This window comes from Mesoplodon mirus (genome assembly GCF_964341445.2).
Source record: "Mesoplodon mirus genome assembly, chromosome: 19".
Taxonomy (NCBI): Eukaryota; Metazoa; Chordata; class Mammalia; order Artiodactyla; family Ziphiidae; genus Mesoplodon; species Mesoplodon mirus.
In genome coordinates, this window is record NC_138995.1 from 59,699,168 (window position 1) to 59,724,952 (window position 25,785).

Sequence of the window (25,785 nt, forward strand, 5' to 3'; positions counted from 1 at the left end):
CAGGACGCCCAGAAGCCCTCCGTCTCAGAGATGCTGCCGCTGCTGCTGTCCCTGCTGTGGGCAGGTGGGTGGGCTGCGGGGAGAGGGGTGGGCGGGGCAGGGGCTGTGGCTGATCCTCGTTCCCCCGCAGGGTCCCTGGCTCAGGACTGGAGTTACCGCCTGGAGGTGCAGGAGTCTGTGACGGTGCAGGAGGGCCTGTGTGTCCACGTGCCCTGCTCCTTCTACTACCCCCAGAGATACTGGGAGAAGTCTGTTCCAACTCACGGCTACTGGTTCCAGGAAGGGGCCCATGAGAAGCTGGATGCCCCTGTGGCCACAAACAACCCAGATCGTAAAGTTCAGGAAGAGACCCAAGGCCGATTCCACCTCCTAGGGGACCATGGAGACAACAATTGCTCCCTGGACATCAGAGACGCCAGGAGGAGGGATGAAGGTTCATATTTTTTTCGTGTGGAAAGAGGAAGAACGTTATGGAGTTATAAGTTTAATCAGCTCTCCTTGCATGTGACGGGTAAGGAGTGGGGTCCGGGAGAGGCCTCAGGGGAAGGACATGGAGCCCCAGGGCAGGACTCGGATAGGACCCCCTCCTGGGAGGGGTCGGGGGTAAAGCAAGTGGGGGCTCAGAAAGAGGGGCTGGACCAAAGCCTGAAGCTTATCTCAGGGCTGCACCTCTAATCCTCCTCCTGACCCTGTCTCCCCCTCCCCTCATCAGCCCTGATGCACACACCCCACATCCTCATTTCTGGGACGCTGGAGTCTGGCCGCCCCAGGAACCTGACCTGCTCTGTGCCCTGGGCCTGTGAGCGGGGCACGCCCCCCATCTTCTCCTGGATGTCAGCTGCCCTCACCTCCCTGGGCCCCAGGACCCACCTCTCCTCAGTGCTCACCATCACCCCACAGCCCCAGGACAATGGCACCAACCTCACCTGTCAGGTGAAGTTCCCCACAAGTGGTGTGATCGTGGAGAGGATCATCCAGCTCAATGTCACCTGTGAGTGCTGCACCATGACGCCCGGGGCGTGAGGGTATGGGGGCAGGTGAGTCAGGCTGGGGATGCTTGGTGTTCTTGCCCTGGAGACCCGGCTGAGGAGGAGGCCTAGAAGGACAGAAGCCCTGTCCCTCCTGCATTTCTGTGGCTTCTGGGTGTGTGTGTGCGGGATGCCTACCCTTATCTCACCCCAGTCCTCTCACTGAAGGACATTCTGTCTTCCATTCCTAGGTGCTCCACAGAGCCCAGCAAGAGATGAGTGCTTAGGGGATGGCACAGGTAAGAAGGAGCCCCCCACCCATCCATGGGGCATTGGCTGGACTGGGGTCTCTTCCAGGTTGGGTCAGAGCTGCACTTTCAGAGCTCAAATGGTGCAGGTCGGGTGTGGACACAAGAAGCCCCCATTAGGTCTCTTCCTGCAGTATCCTCCGACTCTGGTCTTGCCAATGTGACCCACACCTTCCTCCCTGCCCATTCTAGATATGGTCTTTATCTTTCTCCAGTCACCGAAGGCCTTGGGGGGGGGCATTTTTTAAGTAGACTTTATTTTCAGGAACAGATTTAGGTTCGTAGCAGAATTCATCAGAAGGTAAAGAGACTTCCCTTGTCCCCGCTGCACTTTCCCACACACACACGGCCTCCCCCCACCAGGGGGTACCTGTTACAACTGATGAATCTCCACTGACACATCATTTTCAACCAAAGTCCATAATTGACATTAGGGTTCACTCTTGGTGTTGTACATTTCATGGGTTTGGACAAATGTATAATGACGTATCTGCCATTATAGTATCATACAGAATAGTTTCATTGTCCCAACATCTCTTTGGGCCATTTTCTTGACTGTCAGCCCCTCAGCCCTCACCCTGACCCCTCTCTGGAGCCCAGCGCTCCCCTCACTGCTGCATTCCCACTCGTCATAACATCTGGCCCCCCAACTGGACAGTGAGCCCCATTAGGGCTCTCTCAGCAGTGCCCACCAAACTGTTGACAGGTGATGTCCAGACGCACATCCCTTGCCCTGGGTGTTGGGGAGCCACCAGGCAGGGCCAGGAGAGCTGTCTGGGTCTGACCTGGAGGTCTGAGAAGCTTCCTGCTTCCACCTCCTTCTGAAGGCACAATAGATCACCGTGGACCCTGAGTGACAGGGTCAATAGAGGCCAGGAGAGCAGATTTAGGCACCCTCCCTGGAAGGAAGGAGAGACAAGGCCTTTCAGCATCCCATAGTGCTCTCTGTCTGTCTGTCTCTCTGGAATGTCCACGGGGCACAGAGCCTCATGGCTCTGCTGTGGCCAGGTCTGGAGTCTTTTGCAGAGAGACCCTGGATGGAGAAATAGCTGACTCCACGAAGAGCTGAAGTCTGTTGGGAGTACGTGGGCTGGAGAGGAAGTGTGGCATAGACTGTGTCCTTCTGGAAAAGGCTGAGGTCCTACAAATGGTGGGGGAACCTAGGGGCTGAACCCTCGGTGGGAAGGGAGGGGCACCCCTCTCTACCTGCTGAGGAGAGGAGGAGACGTATGCCTGCTCATCAAGATTGGAATTCTCCCCAAGTCTCTTGTCTGCAGGAAAATCGGGGACGAGGGCAGGAGTGATTGAGGGGGCCGTTGGGGGAGCTGGTGTCACCATGCTGCTTGCTCTCTGCCTCTGCCTCATCTTCTTCACGTGAGCTGGGTTGGGTGTGGGCCAGTGGAGGAGAAGAAGGGCCTGGAGGGGTTGTGAGGACCCAGAGCAAGGGTGGGGTGGTGCAGGGGTAGTGAGGATCCAGCTAGTAGACACCTAGCCAGGCATGAGTGTGTTCCCAGCCCTGGTCCCAGATCCAGAAGCCGGGAGGGAGAAGGGACCTTGTTACAGTCTTGTTATAAAGACTCCTGGGCTCCCTCTACACTTCTAATTTTTATTTGTTTAATTTTTATTGGAGTAGAATTGATTTACAGTGTTGTGTTAGTTTCTGGTGTGCAGCAAAGTGAATAAGTTATGCATACGCATCTATCCACTCTTTTTTAGATTCTATTCCCATATGGGTCATTACAAAGTATTGCGTAGAGTTCCCTGTGCTATATAGTAGGTCCTTATTAGTTATCTGCTTTATATATAACAGTGTGTATATGTCAATCCCAATCTCCCAATTTATCCCACCCCTTTTCCCCCTTGGTAACCATAAGTTTGTTTTCTACATCTGTGACTCTATTTCTGTTTTGTAAATAAGTCCATTTGTACCATTTTTTTAGATTCCACATATAAGCCATATCATATGACATTTGTCTTTCTCTGTCTGACTTACTTCACTCAGTATGACAATCTCTAGGTCCATCCATGTCACAGAAAATGGCATTATTTTGTTCTTTTTCATGGCTGAGTAATATTCTATTGTATATACGTACCACATCTTCTTTATCCATTCCTCTGTCGATGGACATTTAGGTTGCTTCCACGTCCAGGCTATTGTAAATGTGCTGCTATGAACGTTGGGGTGCATGTATCTTTTCGAATTATGGTTTTCTCTGGATATATTGGGCTCACCCTACTCTTGACCTGCGTTAGTCACTCACTCCAGCCTCAAAAGAGATAACCTGTGTCACAGACCCTAGTGTCTCCCATCAGAGTGAAGACCTACAGGAAGAAGGCAGCCAGGACTGCAGTGGGTATGGAGAACATCCACCCTGCCACAGGGTCACCTTCCCTGGTGAGTGACATGGGCATCCTGGCAATGCGGCCTGCCCTGCATGTCTCCCGGGGTGGCCCACAGCCATGCTCCATTCAGCATGTCCAGAAATGAGCTCTTTCTCTTCCTGCTTCTTTGAAAGTGTAGGATTTATTATTATTCCTGTATGTGAGGTCAACAGGTCAGGAGACGATTGCCGCAAAAAAGACAGGTATTACAGTTCCCAAGAGGAGGGGGCATGCCACACCGTGCAGGGCCGTGAGAGGCAGTACCAGGGTCTGTCAAGAGGCAGAGGGAGTGAGGAGGAAACCTGGGCAGGAGATTTTGTGTTTTACGTGGGAAGGAACAGGCAGGGTAAGCAGACTGAGGACTGTCTTGTTTGAATGATTTCAGAATGCTCTGGGGTGTAGGGGTTGTCTCTAGTTGTCTGGTACCTGGCCCCAGGGTGATGAGAGCAGGAGGATAATGGTCCAGAGAGTAAGAGTTTGATAAAGGAAGTGGTTTGGGCTGATCAATTTGCAATATGAAGGGCAGGCTTGCAGGCAGATCCCTTAGAATCTCTAGAAATTGACTACCACTGGCCGGGGCAATCCCTAGAGGGTTAACAAAGCCCCAGTTGTCAAAACATCAGAAACACATGGTTAATACATCCCTAAACATACTTCTGCTGAGTTCCCCGATTCATCAATGGTACTCTTGTTCCTGATTCCCAGCCAGAGATCTAGCCCTTTCCCCCATCACCTCTTCCTGCACTGATACACTGCAAAGCATGTCTGCGTTTCTTCTAAATACAGCTTGATACAAACACTCCCTTTGAGCTGAGCTCCCCACTTAGTTCTTGTCCTGCTGAAGCCTCCCCACCTTCCCCCAAACATCTGCATTACCTGCATCTGTATTACCTGCATCTGTATTACCTGCATCAAAGACAGTCGTCCCATCCTGCCCAAGTCTGAAATGCACTGTTTCTCCACACTGCCAAACAACTTGATTGACATTTAGGGCAGGAAAACCAGAGTCAGCTTGAATGCTGCACTTCATCCAAACAGGCTCGCTCAAGCAAAGTAAGCTTTTTGCATCTCAGAATCATTGCCCATCTGTCCCCTTCTCCTCACATGTCCGTATCAACCAGCCCTACTCATGCTCATCCTCTGTACCCTGACTTTCATTTATTTCTTGAGCTATGACTAATGTGGCCATCACTGAGGTTTTTGAGCAAATCCATCACCCATGCATTCACTTATTCCTTCAGCAACTATCTCCCACTTGTTGATTGTTCTGAGCATTGGGTAATACCTGCATTTTTACAGAGACATATGTTACAAGTGGAAAATGTCCCTTGCTGTCAAGGACTTACATTTATTGAGAGGGGAGTGGGGCGGTTGTGGTGAAAGCAATGAACAGGTAAGTAGTGAAAATACACAGGAAATAAGAGCTATGGAGGGAAATGCAATGGAAGAATGGGAGGGAGAGTCCTGGGGGTGGGAGTCTTTGAGAAAACACCTGCAGGAAGTGAAGGAACACAGTGTGAGCCCCTGAAAGAGAGTCGTTGAAGGGCTCTAAACAGAGGGAGCCACAGGTGCTGGGCTCAGAGGTTGGGACAAGCCTGATGCATTGGAGCGATGCATCACTTAATCATGAGGAAGCCTCCATAAAAATCCCAATAGTATGGGGTACAGGGAGCTTCTGGCTGGTGAACAAGGGGAGGTGCTGGGAGAGTGATGTGTCTGGAGAGGGGATGGAAAGTCTGTACCCCTTCCCACATACCTTGCCCTGTGTATTTCTTCATCGGACTTTTCATGCCTTCCTAAGCTCTATCCTTTTATAATAAACTAGTAATCTAGTAAGTAAACGGTTTTCCTGAGTTTTGTGAGCCACTCTAGCAAATTAATCAAACCTGAGGAGGAGGTCATAGGAACCTCTGATTTATAGCCAGTTGGTCAGAAGCACAGGTGACAACCTGGACTTGTGATTGACATCTGAAGTGGGGGGGGGAGGCAGTCTCATGGGCCTGAGCCCTTAACCTGTGGGATCTGACACTATCTCCAGGCAGATAGTGTCAGAATTGAGTTACATTGTAGGACACCCAGCTGGTGTGGGAGAATTCCTTGCTGTGGGGGTACAAAGGACCCACACATCTGGTGCCAGAAGTGTTGTGAGCGTGATAATAGTGTGAGAGTAAAGGAGAGACACACAGGAGAAGTGAGTTTTTCCGTAAACACCCTCCTGTGTATCCAACGTTGGGTACACAGGAAACCTCAGAGGGCCAGGAGTTGAGTTTGTGATCAATAGATGTGTGACCTTGGGAAGAACCTACCCTCTCTGAGACTTAGTTTCTCTCCCTGTAACATAGTAATATTTTCTACATAGGTCTGTGTGAGTGCTCAGTAGAACTGGAAAACAATCCATAGCATTATATTTGTTGGATGACTGAATAAATGGAACCTTCAGAAACGTTTGGTGACAGAATGGAAGAATGAATAAATGCTCTGTCCCAGAGTCAAGTTCACTTCCTGGACCCTTCTCCCCCCGAAACTACCTTGATCTGACCCCTTCCTTTGCCCTCCATACAGGATCACCAGCAAGAGTCCAAGTTAGAGGATCCTCCTGACCCCACAAGCTCGGCAGGGGCCACCCCCACCTTGGAGATGGAGCAGGATCTGCATTACGCCTCCCTCACCTTTCATAGGATGCATCCTCAGGAGAGCACCCACTCAGAATACACGGAGATCAGGACCAAGTGAGGAACCGAATGCAGCATCAGCCTCAGCCAGAGCGTCCATATCCTCTACAGGAAGGGGGGACCCACAGGCTAATCCTTAGAGACTTAACAACCCCATAGGTGATGGGTTTACGAACTACTGTTAGTGAGTTCCCTGCTATATTGGAAACTATCTTAGGCTTTGCGTTCAGAGAGACCTGGCATCAAATCCATGCTTTTTCACTCATTAAGAGTGTGATATCATGCGAGACACCTTACCCCTCTACATCTTGGTTTTCTGCTTTGGTGAAATGGATGTGAGAAGTCCAGCATCACAAGGTGGTTGTGAGGATTAAACGAAAGTGCAAACTATGCAACGGAAGTCTTAATACATTGTGACCTAAGCCCACACCCTAAAAGTTGCAAGTTATGTTATAGTTGGGGATCTTACTGAGGACTATAGCCTGGGAGACAGCCTCTCCCATAGCTCTGAGGAGCTGCTCCAAAGAGGTCAGGGAGGAGCCAGGATATAAAGGTGTTTTTGCTGAAAACAAACAGACAAACATGTAGTCGAACATCAGAAGATGTCTAACCACAAAAATCAGACATCTCAAAGTAATGACTTTAGAGCTTTTAGAGCTTTTCTATGTATGGGAAGATGCAAGAGTCTGAGCTTATTGGAACTTATTCCTTAGACATGCGCCTTAACCATCTAGGGCCAGTATCGTGTTGTTCTCCGTCCTGAATTCCCCTCAGGGCACACCTTTGGGGGAGACTGCAGTGGTTGATGGTTTAATGGCGGACAATGTCCTTTGTTTACTGAAATGACAGGCAACATTTTGTTTGTTTGTTTGCACATTTCACCCAGAGGCTGGGTATGTCCTCTCCCGGGCACCACATCGGCTACATGTCAGTCTCACTCTCTGCTCAAAACCCTCCCATGGATCCCTTCCTTGACTTGACCTCCAGCACCATCTCTTTCCATTCCTGCATCTTCCCTTTCCATCCTCCCTGTCTTCTACAATCCTGCTATAGCCAAAATCAAGTAATAACATTTAGAGAATTTCCTAAATCTTAGAGCTGACCATAGCCAAAATACTGCTCTCTCCTCAACCCAAAAGAATAATTTACAAGCTTCTCAACCTGACATTTTAGGTCAGGGGTCAGGAGACCTTTCTGGTAAAGGGCCAGATAGTAACTATTTAGGCTTTTCAAGCCATATGGTCTCCGTTGCAACTATTCAACTGTAGTGCAAAAGCAACCATAGACAATTTGCAAATGAATTAATGTGGCTGTGTGCCAACAAAATTTTATTCACAAAAACAGGCAGCCCCAGGGTTGTAGTTTTCTGACTTCTGTTCTAGGTTATTCTTAGTCTCACCCAATCTGCTTCTCCATCACCATATCCCAAACCACCTATCCGTCAAGCCATTCTCTAAGAACCCATTCTGATGCATCCCTCACTGTCTTTGCGCACCTGCATCTCTCCTTCCAGGAAGACCCAGCCCCATGAAGTCATCTGGCTAACACCTTCTTATCCTTCAAAGTGAGTTCAAAATTATAGTCTGGGTTGAGAAGGTAGAGGGAAGCAGGAGCTTGTACACTTCCTCCTAAAAAGCCTAACACTCTAATTTTACTGAAAATCAATTGAAGCAAAAACTGTACCAGATATACCAGCAGCACCAAAACCATGGCAGGGATAATGCGTGATGCCCCAGTTTCTAAAATGACACTTGAACAGATGAAAGATTCTGGTGTGGTGTAAGAAAAGGCCTGGTGCCCAAACCCGGCGCCTACACCCGGAAAGAACAGTTGAGTCAGATGTTCGTTTATGATCATGTCAGCCTGCGTGACGTGACTCAACACATTAAAGGTCGTTGGTTAGCCTTCCGATCCAGACAAGATGACATTGGCCCATTGTTCCCTGCTTCTCCCTCTGTTCACAACTATAAACCCTGCGAATGATGCAAGAGACAACCAAAGGAGAATTCTGGAAAGTGGTAGGAAGAAGGCAGGTTGGTTTAGGACCCCAGGACTGGAAAAACAATGCAGAGTCAGGGCATCCCAGTCCCTACAGCCAAACGAGGAGGAACACTCAGACCCACCGTCTCCCAAACCCTGACTGAGGAACAGTCAAGGGTTATCATCCTACTGTCAGGAATGAGCTCACCTGTCCCATCATCCAGGTTGTGTCCTCTCTCCCTCCTTAGGGCCCCCACAGCCCCGTCCTCCCCGCTGCATCAGCCCCGGCCACGCCCGACTGTGACTGTGTCTCGACCCCCCTTCCTGACCCTGGCTGGTTCTCCTCCAGTGTTGGCCTCACCTCAGCCCAACCCCACAGGACACTCTGCTCAACAGATGGGAGAAAGGCACCCAGGGTGCAGGAGCGGCCACCAGCTCAGCCAGTAGAGGGACCTGCCCGAACAGAGGCCTGTTCAGCACGTCCTGGCCTGAGGAGGGGAACAGAAGTGTGGCCAGAGTGACGTAAGGGCCAGTAGAGATCAGAGCCAGTGCACGGAGTGAGGCAGGAGATAGATGGCCTCCAGGCTAGACATTTACAACTGGCCTCTTGTTCACACTTCCTGGGGTGAGAAGAAGATGGGCTCCAGGCCGGACTTCCATTCCCAGCCTCCTGTTTACATTTCCTGAAGCAAGAGACCAACAGGCTCCAGGACTACATAGTGATGACCAGACTCCTGTCTATCTTTCGAGATCTGCACCTCAATATAAAAACCAGCAACAGAAATAGGGTAAATAACCAGACATTGGACAGAGTGGGACAAACCCTGTTAAAAGATCAAGAGGTCATACACTTCCCATCCTTGGGGCAAGGGAAACGTTGCATATGCACAGAAAGGCTCCTTGGGGGTCAAAAAGGAGGGGGCACCACCCCACAGTATGTGATGCTAAGTCCGTCCCATAGACCTCTGGGCTGGAATCCATCTTGGAAAAAAGCTGCGCACGCATGCTGTTGAGGGTCCTAGGGCAGGTCAGGTGTGGAAAAAGAAACCAGATAATTGGCCAAAAGTAAACAAAGACACGGAAGAACTGCTGAATATGAATGACTTAACCGCCTCTTTATGGGGCTCCTCCTCCTTAGGGGGAGGCCCACACCCTTTCCCTCCGGGTGTGCGTCTCTGCCTTGCTTCTGTCTTAACTAAGCAAACTGTTTCTCTGTGTGCTCTCCCACTTGTTGTCGTGCTGTGTCTCTAATAATAAACTTTGTACCTGTTTTTACAGTTTTGCCTCCGTGAGAAATGCATTTTTCACTGGGAGCAAGAACCAGGGGGTGTGGTGGCTGGGATTCCTGGTTTTCATCCAGGCTCCCCAGGTTCAATTCCTGGGCAGGGAATTAAGATGTCGCTTCACGCCACCTCTCACTGCCGCCACTCTGAGACCAGGAGGAGAAGCCGAGGTGTCCTCGGGTTACCACCTCTTTCATTCCCTTTTCTCCTGTCCTCGGAGTGGCCCCATCCTGCAGGCTGACCACTGGCCACTGTGTGGGCCGCGTCAATTTGGGCTGCTCTAGGCTGCTCTGAGCACTCCACTTGTACGAGCACATCGAATCTTCGGGGTGACCCGGTGGGTTCACTTGCTAGGGCTGCCATAAGGAAGTACTGCCAACTGGGCGGCTTGAACAACAGAAATTCATTTTCTCACAGACCTGGAGGCTGGAAGTCTGAGATCAAAGTGTCAGCAGGGCTGGCTTCTTCTTATTATTATTTTAAATTTTTAAAATTTTTAATTGAAGTAGAGTTGATTTACAATGTTGTGTTAATTTCTGCTGTACAGCAAAGTGATTCAGTTATACATATATATACATCCTTCTGAGGCCTCTCTCCTTGGCTTGTAGATGGCCGTCTTCTCCCTGTATCTTCACGTGGTCTTTCCTCAGTATGTGTCTGTGTCCTAATCTGTCTTTCTTACAAGGACACCCGTCCTATTAGATTAAGGCCACCCCAATGACCTGATTTTATATTAATTACCTCTTTAAAGGCCTTGTCTCCAAATGCAATCACATTTAGAGGTACTGGGGGTTAGGACATGCACATATGAATTTGGGGGGTGACACAAGTCAGCTTCCAACACCATGTGAGCATAGGCACACCTCTGCACAGAGAGGTTAAGCCCCTTCCCAAGGTGGCACAGCAAGCATTAGGGAACCAAGCTCAAGCCTAGAGCCATCTGCAGCAGAGCCTGTGCCCCTGACCCCCTCATGAAAGGCCTCAGGTGAGGAAGCCCCAGGGAAGTGCTGACCACCACGAGCTTCTCGCTGAGGGTGGGACTCAGAATGACCCCCGAGGAATGGGCAGGGCCAGACACCTGACCTGCATGACAGCCGCAGAAGAGTCTGTAGAAAACGCCCACCTCTGTCCTTGTATCAGATTCTCCCACAGACGAGGCTGGGACATTGTGACCCTTCCATGTGACAGATGAGAAAACTGAGGTTTGGAAAGGAGAAGTGCAGGGCCCACCTACCTCTCCAAAACCTGGCATCCCCCAGTGTCACGCTGGGCTGTCATTTTGCTCCCAATGCCTGGCTCCCAAGCCTGGCGTGTGCAGTCAACACCAGGGAGGCCTGGGGCAGGGGGCTGTGAGCAGGTCAGGAAGCCTCGGGACCACCTGTAGGAGCATGTCCTTGTGACCACCCTCCTGGATCCTGGTCCCAACCTCTCTGTCCATTTATACCTGGGAACTCGCTTTCTAGCTGCATAGAGTGATGGGGTTTCCTCCAAGCCTCTCTCTGGACTGCCCCTATCTCACACTGTATCAGCAGGAGCTGGGGCGTTTGAGAAGTTCTCAAGGATGGAGACAAAGTCTGTCGCATTCTTGCCTTGTGCTCCGCTCCCCTGAAAGGAGCGGTGCTCCTGTGCCGGTGTCATGTTCATTTTGTTACCAAGTCCAAGCTCGCTCTGCCCACCTCACAACAGGCCCATGAATCGGAGACGAAGGGTTGAGGGAAGGAACTACAACTTTTTCGGAAAGCTGGGAGACCTAGAAGATGGCAGACCAGTGTCTCTGAAAAACCATTTCATTGGTGTTTGGATGCCAGTTACTTTTACAGCACAGAGAGGGAGAGGAGATGAGGAAGTAAAATTTTGCAAATTTTGCAAATATCACCTGGAATGGCCAGCTTCCGGGAGGGGATGTGCTAATTTCTTCTTTCTTGTAGCCAACCACAGGTGGACAGGGTCCAGATGTTTCCCTGAACGAAGGCCCTTTGGTTTAACCTTCAGGCAGAGGGGCAGGGTTCCCGGAGGCAGGCCATTATGTACAGACAGTATCCTTTCAGTGAACAAAAGCAACGGGAAGCAAAGGTTAAAGTGAAAGAAACAGATCCAACATGGAGTCAGATTTGGCTCTTCCCTGTTACAATGCCAGTAACTAATCACCACCTCTTTCACCCTGGCAGGACCCATCCCCGTCTTTCATGCATGGAGCTTCCCCGGCTGCACCTCCTGCATCTCACACCTGACGGGGATTGACCGGCCTGATTTCCTGCGGACAGAGGTGTGGGAAGGACAGGCTGTGGACAGGGGTCCGGGAGACACCTTTGGGCTGTATTTGCTGCTTGTGACCCTCACCAGGGCCTCATATGGAAAGTAGAAGTGGTTACCCTCCAAGGTCCACGCAGCTCTGGCAGCATGTGGGCGCTGAGTTCCTCTTTTGTGGTCGGTTACCTTCTGACCTCAGCGCTGGGCTTCCTGTGGGGGCTTCCTCTCCATCCTGGGACACGAAGGTCCCATCACTCTTACCCCAAAGATGCTGCTATTGCCACCACCGCCGCTGCTGCTGTCCCTGCTGTGGGCAGGTGGGTGGGCTGCAGGGAGAGGGGTGGGCGGGGCAGGGGCTGCGGCTGACCCTCGTTCCCCCGCAGGGTCCCTGGCTCAGGATGGCAGATTCTGGCTGGAGGTGCAGGAGTCCGTGACGGTGCAGGAGGGCCTGTGTGTCCGCGCGTCCTGCTCCTTCTACTATCCCCGGGAAAAATGGAACAACTCTGTCTCAGCTCACGGCTACTGGTTCCAGGAAGGGGCCAATGTGAATCTGGATGCCCCAGTGGCCACAAACAACCCAGGTCGTGAGGTGCTGACGGACACCCAGGGCCGATTCTACCTCCTTGGAGACCCCCGGAACTACAGATGCTCCCTGGACATCAGAGATGCACAGCGGGGGGACACAGGGAAATACTTCTTTAGGGTGGAGAGAGGGTCTTATGTGAAATATAGTTATACACAGAACCTACTCTTCCTGCATGTAACAGGTAAGGATGGTGTCAAGGAGAGGACACACAGACACAGGGGCCCTGAGGGCCCCCAGGGCAGGGTTGGGAGGGGACCCCCTGTCTTATCATCCTGGGAGGGGCCCAAGGGGACCTAGGAGGACAGGACGCTGTGGCTGGCCTGGGGCAGAGACAGCTCTGAGGGGCATGCTCGGGGTCCCCCCTCCAGGGACTGGGTCTGTTTCTCTCTCCTCTTCAGCTCTGACACAGACACCCGACATCCACGTCCAGGGGCCCCTAGAATCTGGCCGCCCCGGGAATATCACCTGTGCAGTGCCATGGGCCTGTGAGAGGGGGACACCCCACACCTTCTCCTGGATCGGGGTTGCCCTCACTTCCCTGCACCCCAAGAGCCGCCATTCCTCAGTGCTCACCCTCACCCTGGGGCCCCAGGACCATGGCACCAGCCTCACCTGTCGAGTGACCTTTCCCGGAGCTGGCGTGAGCACAGAGAGCACCATCAGGCTCAACGTGTCCTGTGAGCGCGGGGCCAGGACGCGGGGTCCCTGAGGGCGGAGAGCGTTGGGGAGGGGAGGGAGGGCCTGGGCTACTGCTTGCTGAGCCCTGCGAGCTGGAACTGGGGAGGAGGGAAAGAGGACACTGCTCCACCCTTTTCCTGTTTCTAATGTTTCTGGGGGAAAAGGGCCAAGGCCTACCTTCCTGCCACCGGAAAGGGGACAGTTATGTCTGTCTGTCCAGATGCACCCCAGAAGCCGACTATCAGAGTGTTCCGGAAAGAAGGCACAGGTAGGTCTAAACCTCTCTTCTCCAGGGGTGTGGTGGAAGTGGAAGTGTCTCTGCTCTTCGGAGCAGAGGTGGGGTTCAGAACTCAGGCGGCAGAGAGGCTCAGGCCTGGGGTGGGGACAGCAGAGGTGGGAAAGCCGCCACTGGCTCATCAGCTTACAAACTGGCCTCCCCCTTTCGCTGACCCTGCTCTCATGAGGTATCACGTGGCCTCTTCCTTGTCTGTTGGACGTGGCTGTCCCCACTGCCAGGGCTGCATCCTTGTCCCATATCCTGCCCTCATTCTCCTTAGGATCTAGACCCCACCTACTCCTTCAGTTTCCTTCCCTCATTTTAATGTTATTGTTTAAAATAGTAAGCATACGGGACTTCCCGGGTGGTCCAGTGGTTAAGACTCCACCCTCCCAATGCAGGGGGCTCAGGTCCGATCCCTGTTCAGGGAACTAAGATCCTGCATGCCACATGGCACAGCCAAGGTAAATAAATAAATAAAACAAAAAATAAAACGTAGTTTAAAAAATAAATAAAATAAAATAATAAGCATACAATGTGTGTTAGCTCAGGCTGCCATAATAAAATACCAGAGACTAGGTGGCTTAAAAAATAGGAATTTATTTCTCCCAGTTCTGGAGGCTGGGAAGTCTAAGATCAAAGTGCTGGCTGATTGGGTTCCTGGTGAAGGCTCACTTCCTGGCTTGTACATGGCTGCTTTTTGTCTACGTTTTCTGGTATCTCTTATAAGAACACTGACGTCATCGTGAGAATCTCAATCTCATGACCACATCTATCCCTAATAACTTCTCAAAGACCCATCCAAGTACCTCAAAGTACCATCATACTGGAGGTTAGGGCTTTGACCTATGAATTTGAGGGGAACATAGTTCAGTCCCTAGCAAAATTTAATAAAAATAAAATAGTTTCAGCACTTGTGTATCTCCCCTCTTGGTTATCTTTTCGAATATAACCTACACATATACATTTTAAAACACACACACATATGCAGACCATACTACCCACATGCTTTGCGTCTCTATTATTATTTTTTAATAAACTTTCCATGTGGAGTAATTTTAGACTCACATGGTACAGAGACTTTCCACAAATCTCTCACCTCATCATTAAAATCCTCCATCCACATGGCATATTTGTCACAACAAAGGAAGTGACGTTGGTACCTTTCTACAAACTGAACTCGCCTTCTTCTCAACCTTGGCATATCTCGGAGATTTTCCTGTATCTGTGCATAGGAAACCTTCTTCGTTCTTAGTGATGACCCCATGGCTTTCCAACTAGAAGTATATTATAAGATAAAGTACTTAACAGGTCTCCTGTTAGTGGAAAACTATGGTGTTTCCAATCCTTTGCAAAGACAAGACAAATGTGTGGGTCTGGAAGATAACTTTTGAGAGAGAAGAAAGTCCTAGATCAAAGGGTATGTTTGTAATTTCTACAGATATTGCCAAATGGAGCTACATGGAAGTTGTTCTGTTTACACTACCCCCTGCTATGTGTCTATTTCCCTGCTAAACATTTTAATCCTTGCTGATTCCATAAGTGAATACACTATCATGTTAACTTGCATTATCATTTTGTGAACAGGTTGAGTATCTTTCATTGTGTTTAAAAACCATGTGTATTTCTTTTTTTTTTTTTTTTTTTTGCGATTCGCGGGTCTCTCACCGCCGTGCCGTCTCCCGTTGCGGAGCACAGGCTCTGGACACGCAGGCTCAGCGGCCATGGCTCACGGGCCCAGCTGCTCCGCGGCATGTGGGATCTTCCCGGACCGGGGCACAAACCCACGTCCCCTGCATCGGCAGGCGGACTCTGAACCACTGCGCCACCAGGGAAGCCCCATGCGTACTTCTTTGTGGTCTTTTTCTTGATGATTTGAAGAAACTCTTTTCATATTAACTCAATCATCTGTGTATTAGTTGAAAGGATTTATATTTCCAGCCTAATCATGGGCTTTTGACTTAGTGTATGGTGATTTTGCTAGGCAAAAACATGCCCTTTTTCTTGGCCGCACCGTGTGGCTTGTGAGATCTTAGTTCCCCAACCAGGGATCTAGCCCATGCCCCCTGCAGTGGAAGCACAGAATCCTAACCACTGGACTGCCAGGGAACTCTCGCCATTTTTTTTTTAAGTTGCATCCAGTGATGCGCTGGGATTAGCTCTTACTGGTTGGTGAGAGCCAGTTGTGCAATCGTGTCCAGTTCAGTGGCTTCAAATTACGTGCTTGAAATTGGCCAAGATGGGAGTTTTTACACAGAGGAAATTGACAAATGCTACAAAAAAGGAAGATATGAGCCATTAGGCAATGGAAGAAACATAGAGACAGACAGACAGACTGAAGCTACCTTTCTCTCTGTCTTGCCAGGACCTGAAACTCTGGGCAAAAGCCTATCTCTCTCAGTCCAGGAGGGCCAGTTCCTACGCCTGGACTGTGTTGCCGACAGCAACCCTCCTGCCATGATGAGCTGGACCCGGGGGAGCCTGACCCTGAGCCCCTCAAATTCCTCGAACCCTGGGGTCCTGGAGCTGCCCCGGGTGGAACTGGGGGACCATGGGAAATATGTCTGCCGAGCTCAGCATCCGTTGGGCTCCAAGGAAGCATCTCTGAGCCTCGTTGTGAAAAGTGAGTTGGAACACACCTGAGGGAAGGACGCCTGGTTCTAGGAGGGGAGAGTCTCCTCTGATCTCTCCCATCTCTCCCCACAGACGCCCCGCAGCTGCTGGGACCCTCCTGCTCCCAGGAGGATGAGGGTCTGCACTGCGACTGTTCCTCCCGAGCTCAGCCGGCCCCCTCCCTGCGCTGGCGGCTGGGGGAGGGGCTGCTGGAGGGGAATTTCAGCAACGCCTCCTTCAAGGTCACCTCCAGCTCGGCTGGGCCCTGGGCCAACAGCTCCCTGAGCCTCCGCGAGGGGCTCAGCTCTGGCCTCAGACTCAGCTGCGAGGCCCTGAACGGCCACGGGGCCCAGAGCGCCACTGTCCTGCTGCTGCCAGGTCAGGGGGCTATGAAGGGCCGTGTCCGGGGAAAGGGGACACACGAGTCTGCATCCTAGAAGATACTGAGAGGGAGAGAAATGGGCCTGATTCAGGGCAAAAGGGAAACTAGAGTTCAGGGTCCTCTGTCGGTTGGCTGGGGTGGGGGCTGGGGACACAGAAGGCTACAGTCATATAGAAGGATGGGGGACAAAGGACAGAGTCCTGGATAGAAGTGGGCACACTCGTGGGTCATGGATTTGAGAAGGCTGGTCACTTAGGTGCCTGCTTAGGGAGACTGGAGGTCACCTCACGTCTCTTATCTGCAGGGAGGCCAGCACCCAGGACCGGTGTGGTCTGGGGGGCCGTCGGGGGATCTGGCGTCACAGCCCTGCTAGCTCTCTGCCTCATCTTCTTTGTGTGAGTGGTGGCCCCAGTTTGGGACAAGACTTCCCGAGGTGGTGGTATGGGGGGCAAGGGGCAAAGGAGGGGGAGACTCAAAGAATTTTTCAAAACTCAAAGCTCCGAGCTGAGCACCCTGGTAGAGTGATGAAGCCAGGAAGGAGGCCAGTTAGTTGAAGCGGCATCAGGAATGTAGCCTCCTGACATCCTGGCCAAGTGTGGACTCTGGTGCCAGCCGTCCTGGAGGAGGGAACAGGTGTTCTGGTCATGGTCTCTGCAGCTGGAGGCCAGCCTGCATTCAGTCAGTCCTTCTCGGCTCCGTGCAGTGAGTCCACCAAGCTGAAAGGCCCTGGTCTCCCTTTTCAGAGTGAAGATCTACAGGAAGAAGTCAGCAGAGAAGGCATCAAGCAGAGATGGCGTCCATCCAGCGTTGAGTTCCATCTCTCTGGTGTGTGATGTGGGCAACTTTCCATCCAGTGTCTCCACTGGACACCTCTCCCCCAACAGGGGCCATAGCAGCTTACTCAGCACCTCAAAAAATGAGTTCCTCCTCCCCACCTCCAAATTTGTTCTTCCTCCTGAATTTCCTGTTGCTCCCTCTCCTCGTCCCCCTCCATCACTTCCCAGAGCCAAGAATTGCCCAAGTCCTGTCCATCTTCCTTTTAGCAAAGCTCATCTCCCTTTGGCCCCTTCCCTGCTGAGCCCTCACATTCTGTCTGTTGGGTTGCTGGCTTCATCTCTCCTCCCCGAACAAGCTCTCGGCAAGAAATTCCCCTAACAGCTGTCCTTCGGTCACCCTGTGCTTGCTCCCCACCGTCTAGATCCAACAGAAATATGATGCGAGCCATGTATATAACTTAACACTTAGCCACGCTAAAAAAGTAGAAAGGAACATGAGATCAATTTTAACATAATATTTTATTTAACCCAACGTAGCCAAAGTGTTATTTCAAACATCATGTCATCAACAGTCAACATAAACATACAAATTATTGAGATTTCTCTCTTTTTCTTTCTTTCTTTCTTTCTTTCTTTCTTCCTCTCTTTCTCCCTTCTTTCCTTCCTCTGTTTTCTTTCTTTCTTCCTTCCTTCCTCCCACCCTCCCCCTGCCCCTTTCTTTCTTTCTTTTTTTAAAAAATTTATTTATTTTTGGCTGCATGGGTCTTTGTTGCTGCACACGGGCTTTCTCTAGTTGCAGTGCGTGGGGGCTACTCTTCATTGTGGTGCGTGGGCTTCTCACTGTGGTGACTTCTCTTGTTGCGGAGCACGGGCTCTAGGTGCAAGAGCTTCAGTAGTTGTGGCTCACAGGCTCAGTAGTTGTGGCTCTTGGGCTCTAGAGTGCAGGCTCAGTAGTTGTGGCTCATGGGCTTAGTTGCTGCATTACATGTGGGATCCTCCAGGGACCAGAACTCAAACCCATGTACCCTACATTGGCAGGAGGACTCTTAACCACTGTGCCACCAGGGGAGCCCCTCTTTCTTTCTTCCTTCCTTGGTTCCTTCCTTCATTTCTTTCTTTCTTTCTCTCTCTCTCTCTCTCTTTCTTTCTCTCTTTCTCTTTCTTTCTTTCTTTCTTTCTTTCTTCTTTGACTTTGAACTGCAGTATGCATTTTGTACTCACAGCACATCTTTGTTCTGACTCACCACATTTCACGGGCTCAAGAGCCACGTGTGGCTGGGGGCTCCTGCGCTGGACAGCGCAGGCCTAGGAAATCAAGACCAAATTCTTCAGTCTGGTGTTCTGTGATCTGTCCTCTGCTAAGTTCTCCAGCCGGCATCCTGTCTCTCCCCACAAAATGAGCTTATTATATTCTATGATATTATGATTTATAATAAGAAATATATATTTGGTCTTTATCCCCTATTCCTGGCACAGAGCTCCTAGAACCCTTGAACTTTCCTGTGATGGGAGTGATAAAGGTATCTCTTGTTATATTCATGGGGTGACTTTTGGGAAGCACCTAAGGATGGGGGCTGGTTGCTGGGAGAACCAACCATGCAGTTGGGGGATTGGAACTTTCAGTCCCACGCCCTGACCTCCAGGGATAGGAAAGGGGCTGGAGGATGAGTTCAATCCCCAAGGGCCAATGATTCAGTCAATCATGACTATGGAATGAAGCCTCCATAAAACCCCTCAGAGTATGGGGCTCAGAGAGCTTCCAGGTTGGTGAACAAGTGGAGATGTGAAGAGGATGATGCAATCAGAGAGGCATGCACCCTTTCCCTATACCTTGCCCTACACATCTCTTCCATCTGGCTGTTCCTGAGTTATATCCTTTAATTTAAAAAAAACCAGCTAATTTAATAAGTGAAATATTTCTCTGAGTTCTATGAGCTGCTCTAGCAAATTAATGGAATCTGAGGAGAGGGGTTGTGGGAATCTCTGATCGACCGCTGTCTGGTCAGAAGCATGGGTGAGAATCTGGGACTTGTGATTGGCATGTGAGGTTGAGGGTGGGGCAGTCTCTTGGGACTGAGCCCTTAACAGTGTCAGAATTGAGCTGAATTGTAGGACACTCAGCTGGTGCTGCAGACATACTTGTTGGTGTGCAAATCCCCCCGCCTCTGCCCCATATTGTAAGTGGTTCCAGGATCCTTATATCTCCAGGCAGGGCTCACTCTTTGTGACTTTGTGCATTTGCATTTGAGATTTCCTCTGTCCTGATCCCATTTGCACTGGTCAAGCCCTCAGTCATCTTTCTTGCCCCAATTAATTAATTAATTTTTTAAATTGAACTATAGTTGATTTACAATATTGTGTTAGTTTCTGGTATACAGCAAAGTGATTTCTATAGATATATTCTTTTTCAGATTATTTTCCATTATAGTTTATTAAAAGATATTATACATAGTTCTCAGTGCTATACAGTAGGACCCTGTTGTTTATCTGTTTTATATGTAATAGTGTGTATCTGCTAATCCCAAACTCCTGATTTATCCCTCCCTGCCTCCCCTGTAACCATAAGTTTATTTTCTGTCTGTGAGTCTGTTTCTGTTTTGTAAATAAGTTCTTTTGTATCATTCTTTTAGATTCCACATATAAGTGAAATCATATGATATTTGTCTTTCTCTGTCTGACTTACTTCACTTAGTATGATAATCTCTAGGTCCATCCATATTGCTGAAAACGGCATTATTTCATTCTTTTTAAATAATTTATTTTATTGAAGTATAGCTGATTTACAATGTTGTGTTAATTTCTGCTGTACAGCAAAGTGATTCAGCTTTATATATATATATACATATATGTATATTTATATACACACATTCTTTTTCATATTCCTTTCCATTATGGTTTATCACTGGATATTGTTTTTTTTAATTAATGAACTTATTTATTTATTTTTGGCCGCGTTGGGTCTTCATTGCTGCATGTGGGCTATCTCTAGTTGCGGCAAGCGGGGGCTACTCTTCGTTGCAGTGCATGGGCTTCTCGTTGCAGTAGCTTCTCTTGTGGCAAAGCATGGGCTCTAGGCGCACAGGCTTCAGTAGTTGTGGCACGTGGGCTCAGTAGTTGTGGCGCACGGGCTTAGTTGCTCCGTGGCATGTGGGATCTTCCCAGACCAGGGCTCAAACCCATGTCCCCTGCCTTGGCAGGCAGATTCTTAACCACTGTGCCACCAGGGAAGACCTATCACTGGATACTGAGTATAGTTCCCTGTGCTATACAGTAGGACCTTGTTGTTTATCCATTCTATATATAATAGTTTGCATCTGCTAATGCCAAACTCCCAATCCATCCCTCCCCCACCCCACCCTCCTTGGCAACCACAAGTCTGTTCTCTATGTCTGTGAGTCTGTTTCTGTTTTATTTCATTCTTTTTTTATGTCATGCCAATTTATGTCATTTAAATATTCCCCTGCCCTATACCAGACTGACTGTCATCACGCATCCCTGTAATAACCACAGGCTTGTCCCCACCACACTGTGAGCCCTTGGAGGGTAGTGCGGGTCTCCTGCAGACCTCTGTGACTCTCACCCACAGCACCCTGCTTCGGTCCATCAAGTCACAATTTGCAATTCGATAAGTTTTGAGTGTGCAACAATTTCATACAGTCTCCTTGTCCTCATAGACTGTCCAAGGTCAGGGATCTTGTCTGTGGAAGAATCACTTCACCTTGCTCACTCAGTCTGTTTTCCTAACTGTAAAATGAGGATAACACTTATATCATCCATGGAGGGAAGTTGTAAGCATTCAGTGGGGTGAGTAATAAGAAGAACAGACCACTATGATTAAAGGAATGAATGAATGAGTGAGTGAATGAATGAGTGAATCCTCAGGAAATGGGTGTGAAATGGATAAGGGAATAATTGCCTCCCCTCAAGCCCCAGGTTCCCTTCTCCAGACCTCACCAGCCAGCTCTGAAGCTCTTCTCTCGTCCCACTCAGGGTCACCCCAATGAATCCTGTTCAGACAGCCCCTCAGACTACCAGACTCCAGCTCCGGCCACCTCCACCTCAGGGAAGGAGCAGGAGCTCCATTATGCCACCCTCAATTTCCAAAGGCTGAGGACCCACAACTTTCAAGACCAGGACACCACCGAGTACTCAGAGATCAAGATCTGGAAATGATGCCCTCGCCCCCAACCCCAGAACCAGGCTGGAGCCCAGAAAATGCATCTCTGAAGAAAATGTGTACCAGGCACCGATTCTTGAAGACTTGACTGCCCTCTGAGCCAGAGCTTATAAATGAGAAGGTGAAGCTCCTTGGAGTGGCTAAAGGTCACAGAGAGTCCTAGGTTCAAATCCAGGCCCTGGTAACCCTAAGGGTGTTATATCAGGCAAGTCACTTTAGCTCTCTGTGCTTCAGTTTCCTTCTCTGTAAAATGGGGATAATATCCATTAGGGACATTGTTTAGTGGGAAAAATGCACTTTGGGAGTTGTTAACTACCTTGTTATGTGTTAAGTTTACCTCAGGATGGAGGGAGATGTCAGCTTTTGGCTCTACCACGTATTTCTATTTTGCCTGACTGTTTTTAAGAACATGAATTATTTTTTGTTTGTTTGTTTTTCTGGGAGGGAGGAGATAAAACATGTATTATTTTTTTAAGTAAATCTAAATTTACCTCTCTGGATGGAGACGACATTTCCCAATACATGTATCTAACAAAGGACACCCAGAATATATAACGAATATATATTTTTAATAATAAATAATTTAAAAATAAATTTGAGGGCTTCCCTGGTGGCACAGTGGTTAAGAATTCACCTGCCAATGCAGGAGACACGGGTTCAAGCCCTGGTCCGGGAAGATCCCACATCCCACGGAGCAACTAAGCCCATGCGCCACAACTACTGAGCCTGTGCTCTAGAGCCCGCGAGCCACAACTACTGAACCCGCGTGCAACAACTACTGAAGCCAGCATGCCTAGAGCCCGTGCTCCGCAACAAGAGAAGCCACCACAATGAGAAGCCCGCGCACCGCAACGAAGAGTAGCCCCCGCTCACCCTGACTAGAGAAAGCCCGCATGCAGCAACAAAGACCCAACGCAGCCAAAAACAAATAAATTAAAATAATAATAATAATAATAAATAAATATATATATTTTTTAAATAAATAAATTTGAAAAAAAAATTAAAGGGCTATGTAAAGAGCTTCCACAAATCAATTAGAAAAAGGCAGACAACCGAAGAGAAAGACAAGATAGTCAAATGGCCAATAAGCATACAGAAAAACATTCAACTTCTGTAGCTGTCAAGGAAATAAAAATTAAAATCACAATGGTGCCAACTGCATAGTTACACTGGCTAAGATAATAAAAATAATATCAAGGAAATCAAGTGTTGAGGATATTACGCTAAGTGAAATAAACAAGTTACAGAATGACAAATGCTGCATGATTCCAGCTATAGGAAGTATTTAAGGAAATCAAACTCTGAAACAGAAGGTAGAGGGGCCCTGGGGGAGACTCAGAGAAGGGGAGTTAGGAAGTTCCTCTTCAATAGGTGTAGAGTTTCATTTTTGCAAGATGAAAACATTCTAGATATTTGATGGCCAACAATGTGCATATAATTAACACTACTGTACCGTGCACTTAAAAATGGTTAAGATGGTAATTTTTATGTTATTTTTTTTACCTCGATTTTTTAGAAAGTACTATATAGTGGTTACCAGGGGCTGGGGACTGGGGGTGTCGGTGGACAGTTAATGTTTGGTGGGTACAGAATTTCAGTTTCGGATGATGCAAAAGTTCTAGAGATGGATGGTGGTGATGGTTGCACAATGTGAATATGCTTAATGCCATTGAATCGTACACTTGAAACATGGTTAAACCAGTATGTCATGAATACTTCATCACAATAAAAAATGTTTCCTTAAAGAACATCAAGTGTTGGTGAAGATGTGGAGCAACTGGAACTCTCCTACACTGCTGGTAGGAGTGAGAATTGGTACAACCACTTGGCAAAGCATTAGTCACTCTCTACTAACACTGAGCACATGAGACAGCCATTCAACTCCCAGGTGTGCACCCAAGAGAAGCACGTACACATGTTCACCCGATGTATACAAGGGTGTTCATAGCAGTGCTTGTTGTAATGGCTGAAAACAGGAACCTGCCCAAATTCCCATCAACAGGAAGACAGGTGACAACAAGGTCCTACTGTGTAGCACATGAAACTATATTCAGTATCTTGTAATAAGCCATAATGGAAAAGAATATGAAAAAGTACATATATATATATACATATATATACATATGGCTGAATCACTGTGCTGTACACCAGAAACTAACACAACATTGTAAATCAACTATACTTCAGTCTAAAAAAAAAACAAAAACAGTAAGACAGGTAAATAGATAGTAAATTATTCACGCAATGGAAAAACTAACAACTGCACACAACATGTATGAATCCTCCAAACAACGTTCAGTGAAAGAACCCAGACACAAAGCATACATACTGTGTGATACCCTTGATATGAGGTTCAGACAAAACTAATCTTAAAAAAAAGGAAAAAATAGTTAAAAAGCAGCTTTCACTGCTGAGGGCCCAGATTCAGTCCCTGGTTGGGGGACTAAGATCCCACAAGCCATGTGGCACAGCTGAAAAAAAAAAACCAACCCTAATCTTAGGTATTAGAAGTCCACATACTGGTTACCCTCAGTGGGTAGTGGTTGTAGGAGGGCAGTAGGGGTATCCTGGGGTTTCCAGTAAGGATCTGTTTCTTGATCTGGGCATTCATTGCTCAGATATATTCACTCTATGAAAGGTTGTTTTTTTTTTAATACTGGGTCCTACTCCTATCCATTTTTTTTTTCAAATTTATTTTTGGCTGCATTGGGTCTTTGTTGCTGTGCACAGGCTTCTTCTAGTTGCGGCGAGTGGGGGCTACTCTTTGTTGCAGTGCGTGGGTTTCTCATTGCAGTGGCTTCTCTTGTTGCGGAGCATGGGCTCTAGGGCACCAAGGCTTCAGTAGTTGCAGCACACAGGCTCAGTAGTTGTGGCTCCCGGGCTCTAGAGCACAGGCTCAGGAGTTGTGGCGCACGGGATTTGTTGCTCTGTGGCGTGCAGGATCTTCCCGGACCAGGGCTTGAACCCATGGTCCCTGCATTGGCAGGCAGATTCTTAACCACTGCGCCACCAGGGAAGTCCCTATGAAACATTTTTGAGTCAAACAATTGTGATGTGTGCTCTTTTCTATATGAATATTACTCTTGAATAAAATTTACATTAAGCTTTAAAAAGATGATCCTTGTAAGTTTCTAACTCTGATTTCCACCAAACTACAAGCTTGCCCAGGGCAGGGACAGTACTATGTCCAGCCTTGTGTTTTCGGAGCCTAGCCTTGGACACAACACATAAACTGGACTCAGTAAACCTTTGAAATGATTTGCACTCAAGTGCAAGGGGAAGACACAGCCGGGCTCTGCTGAGGCTTCCCATGTTGTTTCCAGCCCAAGCTTCTCTCCTAGGTTCTGAATCCCAGTGTCCTCCTCCACATCTCTCCCTGATTGACCACAGGTGCTTTGCTTTCAGTGTATCCCAAGCCGGACTCTGCATCAGCCCTCAAGCCTGGTTCTCCCCTGGGTCCTCCGTCCAGGACTTGAGAATGTCCATTGAGTAGCATGGTGCCTGACTCCCAATATCAGCCAAGGAGAGGATCTCACCCTTGTGCCTGGATTAGCTCCATCTCCCCACCAGGACACAATTTCTGGCCCAGCACTTCTTAGATCTTGTGAAATAGGCCTCCTCCCCTTCTCCAGTCTCTCTGGTTTCCATTTAGGTTCCTCTCTGTCTGTTCCTCCAAGAGGCCACTGTCTGAACCACTTCCTGAATCTGGTGAGTCTGCATCTTTTCCTCTCCCCGGGGGTTGTAAGCTTCCCCTGGCCACTGTATAAAGTGCCTCAAGACTCAGCTACCAGGTCCAGGAGTATTCAAGGCCCAGCTTTCAGCATGAAGCCTTTTTCAACCCTGTGCTATCATCTGGGGAATATTCTTTTTTTAATACTTATTTATTTATTTGCATTGGGTCTTAGCTGCAGCAGGCAGGCTCACCAGCTCCTTAGTTGCAGCTTTTCAGTTCCTTAGTTGTGGCATGAGAACTCTTACTTGCAGCGTGCATGTGGGATTTAGTTCCTGGACCAGGGATCAAACCCGGGCCCTCTGCACGGGGACCGCAGAGTCTTAACTACTGTGCCAACAGGGAAGTCCCCTGGGGAAGATTCTGGAACTCCCTCCTCTGGAACCCCACGGACCTCATTCATCTCTCCACTGTAGTTTTAATCACAGGGCCTAGAGGCTGTCTAGCCTGTCTTAGTGAAGGCAGGGGAGGGCAGCTATTAAAACTGTAAGCCCCTAACCCTCCTACATTGTTGGTAGGGATGTAAATTGGTGCAGCCATTATGGAGAGCAGTATGTAGGTTCCTTAAAAAACTAAAAATAGAGTTACCATATGATCCTGCAATCCCACTCCTGGGCATATATCCAAAGTAAACTCTAATTCAAAAAGATACATGCACCCCAATGTTCATTGCAGCCCTATTTACAATAGCCAAGTCATGGAAGCAACCTAAATGTCCATCAA

General features: G+C 48.8%; 1 protein-coding gene across 1 annotated transcript; it reads left to right on the forward strand.

Moving 5' to 3' along the window:
• On the forward strand, positions 1 to 23,236 carry LOC309794815 (sialic acid-binding Ig-like lectin 5). Its single transcript, XM_082606698.1, has 17 exons — positions 1 to 64; positions 131 to 511; positions 713 to 991; positions 1,220 to 1,267; positions 2,554 to 2,650; positions 3,590 to 3,671; positions 6,221 to 6,387; positions 8,559 to 8,647; positions 11,762 to 11,859; positions 12,043 to 12,610; positions 12,828 to 13,106; positions 13,328 to 13,375; positions 15,750 to 16,007; positions 16,091 to 16,375; positions 16,684 to 16,774; positions 17,123 to 17,204; positions 21,146 to 23,236. The coding sequence occupies exons 1-17, from the start codon at positions 31 to 33 to the stop codon at positions 21,326 to 21,328; spliced, it is 3,069 nt and encodes a 1,022-aa protein (XP_082462824.1). The 5' UTR covers positions 1 to 30; the 3' UTR covers positions 21,329 to 23,236.
• The last annotated feature ends 2,549 nt before the right edge of the window (positions 23,237 to 25,785 follow it).